The 12,189-nt window shown below is 40.6% G+C and overlaps 2 protein-coding genes across 4 annotated transcripts in view; both read left to right on the plus strand.

Annotated features, from left to right (window-relative positions):
- Positions 1-2,502: 2,502 nt before the first annotated feature.
- On the plus strand, positions 2,503-7,753 carry LOC146497548 (vimentin-like). The gene is made up of 9 exons (XM_085139464.1): positions 2,503-3,132; positions 3,412-3,472; positions 5,212-5,307; positions 5,575-5,739; positions 6,351-6,476; positions 6,670-6,890; positions 7,009-7,052; positions 7,129-7,214; positions 7,312-7,753. The coding sequence occupies exons 1-9, from the start codon at positions 2,606-2,608 to the stop codon at positions 7,351-7,353; spliced, it is 1,368 nt and encodes a 455-aa protein (XP_084995590.1). The 5' UTR covers positions 2,503-2,605; the 3' UTR covers positions 7,354-7,753.
- Positions 7,754-11,075: 3,322 nt separating this feature from the next.
- Positions 11,076-12,189, plus strand: part of pde1cb (phosphodiesterase 1C, calmodulin-dependent b) — a 110,461-nt gene continuing 109,347 nt past the window's right edge. The window contains exon 1 of one of the 3 annotated variants that reach the window (XM_085139454.1): positions 11,076-11,779. In XM_085139454.1, the coding sequence (XP_084995580.1) occupies positions 11,506-11,779 (274 nt within the window). In that variant the 5' untranslated portion in view covers positions 11,076-11,505. The remainder of the gene's footprint in view (positions 11,780-12,189) is intronic. The other 2 variants (XM_085139456.1, XM_085139457.1) reach the window with 2 other exon arrangements.

Consider the following 12,189-nt stretch of genomic DNA (forward strand, 5'->3'; position numbering starts at 1 on the left):
GCTAACTTAAGAAATTTAAAAAACTGCTCCAAAACCCCCAAATCAGTATCAAAATTGACTTCAAAGCAATTCACGTCTCATACTGTGATTTTATTGGATTTGTTTATATAATTGCACAAATAAAGAAAAGACAAATAATTATTAAACAGAAATGTGGAACTGCTTTCTTGCACAATAGCTTGCACAGGATGTTTCAAAAATTTGAAACGCCCTGTCTCAGAGTGATGTTGAAAAAATATTTCATGCATTTCTACTTTTCTATTGACTAGTGTAATTTATTATTATCAGACTATGCTTAAAAACTCCATGAAAAGCCTTCAGTTGATGCAAAATGCTGCAGTGAAAGTACTGAAGGGACTAGAAAGAGAGAGTATATTTCTCTATGCATAGTACTGCACAGTACTGTATCACCTCAAAAGAACACTCCCTGAGTCTGGCTCTGCCTGAAGCTTCTTCCTATTAAATGGGAGTTTTTCCATCCCACTGTCACCAACTCTTTCCTCATAGGGAGTCATCTGATTGGTGGGATTTTCTCTGTATTGTTGTAGGCTCTTTACCTTATAATATAAAGCACCTTGAGGTGAATGTGATTTCATGCTATTAATATGAATTGAATCGAATAAATGGTAAATGGCCTGTATTTGTACAGTGCTTTTCTAGTTCCTAAGGACCCCAAAGCGCTTTACACATCCAGTTATCCACCCATTCACACACTGGTGATGGCAAGCTACATTGTAGCCACAGCCACCCTGGGGCGCACTGACAGAGGCGAGGCTGCCGGACACTGGCGCCACCGGGCCCTCTGACCACCACCAGTAGGCAACGGGTGAAGTGTCTTGCCCAAGGACACAACGACTGAGGCAACCTTCCGATTACAAGGCGAACTCCCAACTCTTGAGCCACGATCGCCCCTGATATTGCTGATAATATATACAGTGCATACATAAAGCTTTTCAGTGCCTTTCAGGTTATGCGCCAGAGTCATGTAAACATAGATTCAGATGATTCTTTCTCATTTATCTGCACACTCACACACATTATTTTCTGCACATTCAAAATCAAAATCAAAAAGCAAACATTTTGTGTGTTCTGGTAATTTATTCAAAATGAGAGAGGTGAAATCCAATTTATACAATCACCATTTACTTCTTACTTGATTAACACGCTTTTGGGCACAAACGTCGACTAGAACATCTGTGCACAGTCTCAACAAATATGGCACAGATAAGGACTATGAGAATAAAACCAAAAGCTTTAAACAGTCAATCTGCTTAGACAAAGCCAGGCTATAATTTGAAGTTTGCGTCACAAAGATCAAACAAGCTCACCGAGTAGCTGGGTTTATTACTGCACAGTCATATCTCAGGGGCTGCACGCCAGCTTCAGATAACCGCAGTCACCCTCACCCGCAAGCCAAAAATCTGAAAGTCTCCCTGAAAGAGAGATTTGTGCATTCAGTCTTATCTAGTGAAAAAAAAAAGTCACTAAAACCAATTTGATCTCTCATCTTGGACTTATTTTATGTTTACTAAAGAGCAGATAACGCTCAGCAGCACCAGTGCAGCACAGTTGGGAGGTGTTAGGTGTCATTGGCTCAGCTCTGCTGCCATGCGTCTCTCCTCAGAATCTCTGAATCTCAGCAAGTCAGCAGCACTGCAGCACTGACAGCCCTGTGCGCTGAGAAGGGCAAAAGACAGAGGAGGGGAAAGAAGGAAGGAGCTTTTGGACACAAGGATTAGTCCTTACGAAAATATCTCATTATTTTCGTTGCAAGTCAGTCTGAGAAGAGGGTGACGAATAATACACCCCAAACAAAAGCTTCAGGAATGCAGCAAACCTGCCAGTATTGAATGACTTTGACTCATATCCCCCAAGCTCTCTGTTTTTCTCTCCTAGGATTAGTGTGTGACATCATCAGACTTGTTCTTTAAACCTGATTAACCGTTGTGTGAGGCTGCTGACTTGCACATACTTTACTAGACCTGTATTTCTCACCCAAGCAAACACCCTTCACCAAAACAGTAGACATATGTAAAACACTACGGTATTACACTTAGACATGTAGTCATACACTGAATATGCTTAGTGCTGACATGGGTGCATTGTTTAAAAAAAAAAAAACCTAACTTGTTTTCTTTACAATTCTCAGCATTGTATGATGAAAAAGTCCTTTCCTCTTGTGGGTGCTAAACATGTCACTGTTTCATCTACAGTAAGTGAGAGTGTAAAATCATTCATTGTGATGTTTGGTGTCCCAGTAAAAATGAAGATGAGCGTTAAAGTGCTGAGAGTAGTCTCAAATGTGTGCAAAATCTTCAGGATCAACATCTTGGACACAACAGCACAATCCAATTACTTTAGGCTACTGTATGCGAAGAGTTGGTGTAAATATCTGTGAGTCTGACAGGCAAATATGTGTGCTCTGATTTGCGATTGGATTCTCAATGTGCCACTCAAGTCACTGTTACGTATTTGCATAAGGAGGAGACTATAAATGAGTAACGGTTTAGGACACGCCTTTCCAGGCGCACTCCGCGGATGCTGATAGAAACAAGATATATTCCAGATCGGCGACAGTGCTCTGGTACTTAAAGACACAAACAAGATGGCCTATAGATCAGGTCCACATTCCTCTTACCGAAAGATGTTTGGCGGAGAGAAAACCGCCGTAAGGTCCAGTTACTCGAGCCGCCAGTTTTCGATCCCGGTGCGCTCCTCCCGGGTTTCCTTCGGGCTCTCCTCCACCCCTACCATATACGCGTCGAAGACCCAGAGGCTCCGGAGCAGTGCAGCCATGCCCCGGCTGGCATCCGAGAACTTGGACTTCTCCTTGTCTGAAGCCATAAACACCGAATTCATCACGAACCGCACCAATGAGAAGGCGCAGATGCAGTCCCTCAATGACCGCTTCGCCAACTACATCGAGAAGGTTCGCTTCTTGGAGCAGCAAAATAAGATCCTGCTGGCGGAGCTGGAGCAGCTGCGGGGCAAAGGGACGTCCCGGGTCGGAGATCTTTACGAGGACGAGATGAGGGAGCTGAGACGCCAGGTGGACCAGCTCACCAACGAAAAGGCCCGCGTGGAAGTTCACCGGGATAACCTGGCGGACGACATCGACAGGCTGAGAGAGAAGTAGGAGGCGTGGCACTTTTCTGTCCTCAACTCCATGTATTATTTCTTTTGTTGCCTAGACCTGTTATTTAGCTCTGGTACATTACATAAATCTTTATTAGTTAGAGCCTAAACAGACTATGTATAGAGTGAAAGTATGTAAACATAAATTTTTACCCTGCACTGCGCAAAAAGTTGTTTTTCGTGCTTAAAGGAGAAGTAAATGCCGCAAATGATTTTTAAGTGTATATTTACAGTGGCTGCTGAAATAAAGGTTCTACTTCATACCTTTCTTTGCAGGTTGCAAGATGAAATTTCCCAGCGGGAGGAGTCTGAGGCAAACATGCAGGGCTTTAGACAGGTACAGCTCTACACTGGTGACAGCAGCCAAAAACTGCAATAGATGGACATTTTGAGGGTGATAAAGAGAAGTGTCTTAGATCTCAATGGCAGACCTACAGTGCCTCATAATCTCAGCTGTTTTTGGTTAAATTAAGGTTTAAGCAACCAAACTGATGGAAAGTGATGTGAAAGTAATCGGATAAACCTTTATCCTTAATATGAAGATTAACTTTCTCTTTTCTTTTCTGGGAGATCTCTCTCTAATTATTGCCCATGAGCTGTGGAGACAGGAATGCACTCTTCTGATGGCACAACAGCAGATTCTAGGCATGATCCAAAATAGCTGTAGAGCAGTGACTGACCCTGGACTGGTACAAAAGGCTAAGTTGTGACTGTTGAGTTAAATCAGGCCTGCAGCGAGAGGAGATCTTTTTAAGTCTGACTAGTCACAATGAATGAGCCGGACACAAGGGCAACAACAGTGTGGATCCAATGTGGTTATCAGAGCGAGAAGACAAGCCACCATGTGATCCGTCTGCCTCGTTCTGGGAGAGCATCAGCACAGAAAAATTTCACTTGTTATGGTCCTGTCAGAGATTGTTCCGTATCACTTGTTTTCACAGGGATGAGTCATGCAGACAGTTTCCAAAGGTTGTCATGGAATAAAAAGGTGAAAAAGAAAGTTGTCATCCCACCAATGTAGTTCAAATGTCAGACTCATGATGATTATATACCTTTTAGGACTTGCTTTAAGTGATTCATACGTTACACAGTCATGGCATTGTCTGTGTGAATGGGAGGAAGGAAGTCCCCATGGCCTGCCTGAGTGGCACACTGACAACAATGCAGAGCCCATAGCCAGCTCTTGCTCAGTCAGGCAGACAGTCACTCTCTCAGCCTTGGGCTTGTTTGGGAACCCCTGCTGAATAGCACACTTTGTTTGTGGCATTAGTGCAGAGGCAAAGCTGCTTCATTTGCTGATACCTCAGTTGCCTGCCTGCCAACGCCCCAACAAAGCCATGGTGCCACAGCCAGTCTGTATGTATGATTAAGTATGATAAAACAGAAGACAGCTTTATGAACTTTATTCAGTAATGTTATAAAATGATAACAAGCCAAATTAGTTACCAGTAGGAGATCTGGAATTCTACTGGAGAAAACTGCAAGAGATTTCAGGTTAGGTTATTAATAATCTCTTTAATAATTTGTTGTGGTTCTGGGTATTCTCCAGTACTAAAAATTTCACTCAATTCTGTCCAGCCTTTTCCCACACACAAAGATTGTCAGGCCAGCAGCTATAGAGGTTCATTGGTTTGTTTTATTGTGTAGAGAGCAAACTCATGCTCCATCTGAGCTCAGGAATCATAGAGCAAAAGATAAAATAACTGTGCCAAACAAATGTAGATGAGAAAAAGTCACTTTTCTTCTTGAAATTGATTACAGTGCTTATGTGAAGTATTTGAGCAAATGTCTGCCTATAATGCAGCTGCTGAATTGTATAACGACACGAGAAAACACCTACTCATCTGTTACCAACATCTGCAAGGACATGTCACGTGCCCACAGTTGATTTTCATTGGACGCATGTGTTTGTGACCTTAATCAACCATACAGTGGGTCGTTTTGTGCACTGGATTGTGTGAGGGCTTTTTACAGCATGTGCACAACAGGGTTTTTTTTCTTTGTCAGCAAGCACATTATGCATAACTCATGTCACCTTCACAAGTCACCTTATTAAGAGTCAGTGTTATCGTACAGGATGTGGACAACGCTGCCCTCGCCAGACTGGACCTGGAGCGGAAAGTGGAGTCACTCCAAGAGGAAATCAACTTCCTCAAGAAGCTGCATGATGAGGTAAGCCTTCCTTTTTTGTTGCCTAAGCTAAATCGGTCTACTGCAGAATCACTGCATGTGTGCAGCCTGAGAGGAAAAAGGTACCTTTAGAAAAACTTGCAAAATAGTTTGAAATATTTGTTAATCTGCTCAAGCGCCACATCAGCAGGGTTTAGTTTCCAAAGCTTTTGTAAGTCTTTAAGGCTAATTGCACAAATGCATACAAAATAACTGTTAAAAAACTTTCTGTGCTAACTGTATAAACTGACTCTGCTGAATTTGCTGCAGGAAATGTTGGAGCTGCAGAATCAGATCCAGCAGCAGCAGCATGTGCAGGTGGACATGGATATAGCTAAGCCTGACCTGACAGCCGCTCTGAGGGACGTCCGTCTGCAGTATGAGAACCTGGCCTCCAAAAACATCCAGGAATCAGAGGAATGGTACAAATCCAAGGTAAAGGCATTTTAGAGAAGCATATTTAACCAAGCCCAGTAACATGAACTACAGCTTCAAAATAATCCCACATTCAACTTATGAATTTTTTATGTTTTTATATTAATAACATCACCATGTATCTAACCAAACACCAGAACCAGTAAATATTAGGCTCAAAATTGATCAGGAAGGCAAATAAAAGACTAACAAGTGTCACTAATGTTTCTTTGTATTTGTTTGACAGGTAAAAAAGTAAGTGTTTGCTACCAAATTCACCATATAAATGCAACATCATTTGTCCAAATTATGTGATTAGTCTTTCTTATCTTAAAAACTGATTATACATTACAATACTGAGAACTAGCAAGGTATAAGAAATCCTCCTTTCTGCCATTTGAGCACTAGTGGAAAGTCAGTAACCTTAAAAGTGCCTCAGAGCACTGGTGCCACAGTGGTAATCCCTGCAAGGCTCTGTTGTGGCTACATCTTTCATAATTTACACACTTTATGAAAGCTGCCGTACTCCCATCTCCTTCAGCCTCTGACTCATCATTTATTGAATAGTTGATTTCTCATTTTTTCCATCTTTTCCTCCTCCTCTCCTCTCTGTTTGTCACTGTGATTGCCAGTTTGCTGACCTCACTGAAGCTGCAGCCAGGAATAATGAAGCTCTGAGAGTGGCCAAACAGGAGTCCAATGATTACAGACGCCAAGTTCAGGCACTTACTTGTGAAGTGGATGCCCTGAAAGGAACTGTGAGTTTCCAGTTTTTGGCTGCAATATAGACGATACAGAATATATATAAAAATATTCAACATTTGTAAAACTGGAAGCAAAGGGGGAAAACTGAGCACAAGTTAAGGAAATAGAAAAGCAGAGAGGAAAATATTTTTTTTCTTAACTTTTACTGCAAAAGTGTCTTTTGTTCTGTCTTGGCTGCCATCCCAGAATGAGTCCTTGGAGCGCCAGATGAGGGAGGTGGAGGAGAACTTCTCCTTGGAGACGAGCGGGTACCAGGACACCATCAGCCGTCTTGAGGAGGACATTCACAACATGAAGGATGAGATGGCCCGTCACCTCCGCGAGTACCAGGACTTGCTAAATGTCAAGATGGCTCTGGACATTGAGATTGCCACCTATAGAAAGCTGCTGGAAGGAGAGGAGAGCAGGTGATGGGAGAAGCATTTTCTGAAATGCAGTAATCTGTAATACAGATATGAACACTCATTTGATTCAAGATTCAAGATGCTAATCTTAATTAGTGAGCTGTATTTTCTCCGTCTGCAGAATCTCCACCCCCTTGCCAAACTTCTCATCGCTTAACCTGAGAGGTAAGATTCTCACTGCTGATTTTTACAGTTGGAATTACAGTTTTTGCCAGTTTCTAACGATACTTCTCTGTCTTAGAAACAATGGTTGAATCCAAACCACTTATCGAAACCACAACAACCAAGAAAGTTCTCATCAAGACCATTGAGACCAGGGATGGTCAGGTAGAATACGCTTAAAGAGATCTTTCGCTTCATACAGGCACATACAGATATATCCCTGCTCATCGTCTTTTCTCTCTTCCTCTGCTCCCTTGTTCAGGTGATCAATGAGTCGACCCAGAACCACGATGACATGGACTAATAATGTCCTTGTCTTTACCAAACCACCAACAAAAAGCAATAAGAAGAAACACATTTCACTCGGGCTACAAGCAAGCAAACAAACCAACAACACACAAAAAGCAAACAGCTTCGAGAAGTGCCTTTGTATGTGGTGATCCAGTAAGCCTGTTAGTTGACACAGACTGTATTTTGCTTCCTTGGCCGCAGCAAGTATTTTGTCACAGTTGTTTAGACACAATAATGAAGTCAGCACAACACAGCAGTTCTCACTGAGGCCTACAAAAATCTATCTTTGTAACCAAAGTAGTATTTTTGATCAATATAGCATGCACTTACTAGAAAAACTGTATGCTAAAGATGTCACAATTGCCTGTATGCAGCAATAAACCATGAAGACTGTTACTCGCTACTGTGCACAAGGTGTAATACTTGTAACACTGCAGTGTATTATTGTTATAAAGTATAAAAATACTTTATACCTAATGCTATACACATAAAGCATTGCGTGAAAAACAGTCTCTTTTACCTGATTTTAAGCAACGCAAACTGTCAAAGTGTCCTTGAGGCTAAGAAGCGAACTTGAATAGTAAGTTTGATAAAAATATTTTTTGCAAAGAAAGTTAAGTTATTATGATTTAATTTAAATTATGCTTCTGAAAGTCAAAGTAAGTCTCCAAACATAATAAACATACTTGCTAAATAGTCATGCTAAATATGTGTGGGATAGGGACAAAATAATAAAAAAAATAACCCTAACTTTTAGGTTGTTAGTTTAGTTAATTTATTCCGCATATATTATGCACATTTGGATGCTTCCATGTCATTGCTTAAAGAAGAACCTTAATGAATTCATTCAGCTTGGCTTCAATAGAACACAATGAAACGACTCAATCATTGAGAGGAACATTTCCAGTATTTGTGCAATTTGTTGTTTTTAAATGTTTGTGCAGTTACGTATTGATGGACAGTTATCCCACTCACTAACTCCTGTGATTGTAATGCTGTGATAATTTAATACTGCCTTACTGAACATAAGTTTTCCTCTGAGGTCGTGATGATTTGGTGATCAGACAAGCAGTATTGATGGAGACATTATATACCTATAATGTTTATCAGTGACTATTTTACTAAGGAGCTTCATCCAGAGACAGTTCATATTCAGGGGCTTCAGTGAGGTCTTTGGATTCAACTAATCACACCCTACCACCTTTGTTCTAAAAGTATTTGCACATGGAAAAGGAATCAGTGTAATGGAGACAGCTCTCAGTATACTAGAAATACACAAAAGTTAATGATATGCAATAAAGCGAAGAAAGAAAACCCCAGTGACCTGAGCAAATAGCAGCATAAATAAGGGATGGTTAAGGATCACCTGAACCAACCCAAACTATAAGCTTTGTGAAAAAAAAGTTTTACTTTGAATTTTAAATGCATGAATGTAAGTCGGGTATTTGTCTTCCAAATCCAGATTGAGAGTTTGTGCCATAGGGGAGGGGCCTAAAAGCTGAAGGCTCAGCAAGTAAGCCTGCAATCTGAGAGTGAAGTCCTCTCTTAGTTACTAAACTATAGTAACTATAGTATAGTGCTGTAGTGCCTGTAACACATAACGGAGATATTTTTAAGCATAACAAAAGTTTTATTTTTACTTTTGATAATCAACTAACGGCATTTATTGCATCTTTTTTATTGCACCTTTTATTAGCACAACAGGTACCACACAGCCTATTGGCCTTTTAATATAGTAAAATCAAATTAGTTAACACAATGTGCCTTTGGAACACAGGAGTGATGGCTGCTGCAAATGTGCTTGTTAATCCCTGCATGTGAAAAAAATCCAACTATTTCATTAGTCGATAAAATGTGCTTTTCTGTCAAAAACTGGACAATTTTAAGTGACCACAAACATTTGAGGGGATAGTTCATTCAAGTCGCTGTCACAGTTCCAGTGGAAAAATACATTACAAGTTTAATTAACACACACCTGGGCATATATCAGCAGTATTTTGGTTACTGTTGAAACGTTTTTCAAGTAAGAAACAACACAGAATATGATAAGCAGAGCTGATGAATAGATCTGAGACAGAAGAAGCTCCAGGCCACTATGACACAATTCAATTCAATTCAGTTCAATTCAATTCAGTAAATACAATAGAATCTGAGATTATTTTGTCAGCTGCTGTTTCTAAAATAAAGAAATAGTATTGGACTAAACTTTTAAGTTAAGGTGTACTTCTTCTTCTTTGTCTTGATGCATGCTCAATCATCCAGGTAAGTAAATCTCCAAAAGTTGATTCTGTTCATCTGGACGTAGCGTTTTGTGGGAGAAATGTTTCGTCACTCATCCAAGTGACTTCTTCAGTCTCAGCTGACTGCAGTTTTCCCCAAATCTTATAAACAGTACATTTGCATAATGACTGAAACCAGCCCACTGAAGGAACAGTGGGCTGGGAGGTCAGTTCCTTAATCTTAATTATGCAAATTCTCACCACCATTGATCAACAACCACTGACCAAAACCCACTGATCAAAGCCCACTGATCAATGTCCATGAGTACGATTCACAGAGAGTTGGGGAATGGCTGCAATCACAGCATTGTAAGATGACGAAAGATGTACCCTTAGACCTCCTCCTCGATTCAGAGATGGTCTTTCCCTTTTCACATGAATGGCCTCGTTGACTCCGCGCTCAAACCAGCGTTCCTCCCTGTCCAAGATGTGTACATCCTCATCCTTGAAAGACTGTTTATAAGATTGGGGAAACCTGCAGTCAGCTGAGACTGAAGAAGTCACTTGGATGAGTGACGAAACATTTCTCCCACAAAACGCTACGTCCAGATGAACAGAATCAACTTTTGGAGGTCTTCTTCTTCTTCTTCTTCTTCTTTTTTTCTTACTGTTTTAGGCTCTGAAAAAAATATTAAAAATCTAAAATTATGTGACAGTTATGTGACAGTTATATGTCATCTGCTGATGAAAGTCATGTGATATTATCCAAAGCTCTGGACTGGTTGAGGCCGAGATAGGATCGACTATAGCATATATGAAGTAAATATAACAAAACTACACACAGTTAATCTTAAAATTAGACCTTAACATTTAACGACACATTTTAATTTGTGAAGTGTAACTTAAGGATTATCTACTTTAATGTTTGTGAAACTACACTTTTTTTCTTACAGGTGAAATATAATATTCTGTATTATATTTCCCCAGGACATATCTGGCAGGTATAGTTACTTCAGACTGGGATTTCAGGTCACCTTATAACATGAAGCTGTTAAAATCTCATTCAGCCACAGTGTTACATAATAGTTTTTCAACGGGGTCAATGTGGCGCAAGTATAATGAGGTCAACTGATTTCAGTGCATTAAGTACCCAGACTCCTGTGACACTGATGCTTCCCTAATCATGTGTGTTGGTCTTCCATCACAAACATATAATATGTTTGAATAAGTGTTAATTTCAGCTTAGAAACATAGTTGGTTACTATGTAGCTTATCTGCATTTAAATTAATTAGTAAAAGTTAAACTTAGTGTAACAATCATTGCCCCATGGTTCTAATTAAAAACGGATAGAAATGCTGCTGCAAATGTAATAAATAAATAAATAAATAAGTACATCGCCTACTTTTTTAAACTGCTGTTTGCCAGTGATTGAGACAACTGCACCCCTCTTCCCTCCGGTTAATAATTGAAGTAGCCAGGAACTTCACCTTCATTTTCTTGACCACGCCCAAATCTCGCGATCACTTTTCGCAGATAGGACTAAAGTCGCCTGTGACGAAGGGAATCTACAGGTAATTTATGACGATGCAATTAACATTTATGTCAGCGCAGCTAAAGCTCTGCTGGTTTTAACAGCTCGGGATACCTTGCTGGTTAATTGTTGCCGCTTGTTTTCGCCTCCCTGTCCCGGGAGATCCGCGCTTTTGTTGACAGAGGAGGAACTTTAGATGACGTGTCTTTCGGAGGAAACAGAAAACGAGGAAGATGCAGACACGGTCCGGTCAAAGTGCGGAGTTTTCTTTCTTTTGAATGTAACTTTACGATGAAGTCCCGAGCTTACAGCTGAAGTACATGTTTTTCACTGTTGGCCACTTTCAACAGGTTTTGGGTAAAATGAAATTCAGAGTAACCGTTTCCAACTGAGACGTTTAACTTTCAATTAGCGATGGGTTCGGTGACTTCTGCTCTAACTAGGACGAGGAACGCGTTGGTGAAAGTCGGCTCACAGCCGGAGAACCATGACCCGGAGAGAAGCCAGTCCGCTCCGGAGTCAGACCGGGCCAATAGCAAAGACAGGAAAAGGGCAACACGGTTCAACGTTTCTAACCAGACCGCACTGCAGAGCTCCCGGCAGTCGCTGTCCGAGGTCCTGAGCAGACAGGACTCCGACAGAGCCAAACAGAGTTCAAAGAAAAAGGCTTTCGAGAGTCCACAAAGCGGTGAGTTACACAGCATGCGATTGCTTTCCGACGTAATAGCACATAACAACGAGAAGTTGTGGAGAACAACACATACTAATGCCACTTTAAGAGCCACACATAGTACAGTTCACCCAGTTATATTTATGCAAGTACACTTTAACTTCTCCAGATTTCACACAGAATTATTTTGCTTTCCACTTATTTGACAACTACAAAACACATGTGGAGTTTATAAAAGATCGCGCTTAATTAAACATAATATATATAATTATATTATATAATATAAAATTAGACAGCAGCTGGAGCCAATCTATATAGTGAGTACTGGATCTGAATACTTCTTCTATCACTCTTTAAGACACAGAGAACCGCAGGTGAAAGTAGTGAAATTAATGATGGCTCAGTTCAATTAAGAGACCTAATGAGCC

Source organism: Neolamprologus multifasciatus, chromosome 18, assembly GCF_963576455.1.
Source record: "Neolamprologus multifasciatus chromosome 18, fNeoMul1.2, whole genome shotgun sequence".
NCBI lineage: Eukaryota > Metazoa > Chordata > Actinopteri > Cichliformes > Cichlidae > Neolamprologus > Neolamprologus multifasciatus.

Coding starts and splice junctions, on each gene's coding strand:
- LOC146497548 (XM_085139464.1), top strand. CDS start 2,606: ATGGCCTATAGATCAGGTCCACATTCCTCTTACCGAAAGATGTTTGGC. Junction 6,891..7,008: donor CTGGAAGGAGAGGAGAGCAG/GTGATGGGAGAA, acceptor CTCCGTCTGCAG/AATCTCCACCCCCTTGCCAA. Junction 7,053..7,128: donor CTCATCGCTTAACCTGAGAG/GTAAGATTCTCA, acceptor TCTCTGTCTTAG/AAACAATGGTTGAATCCAAA.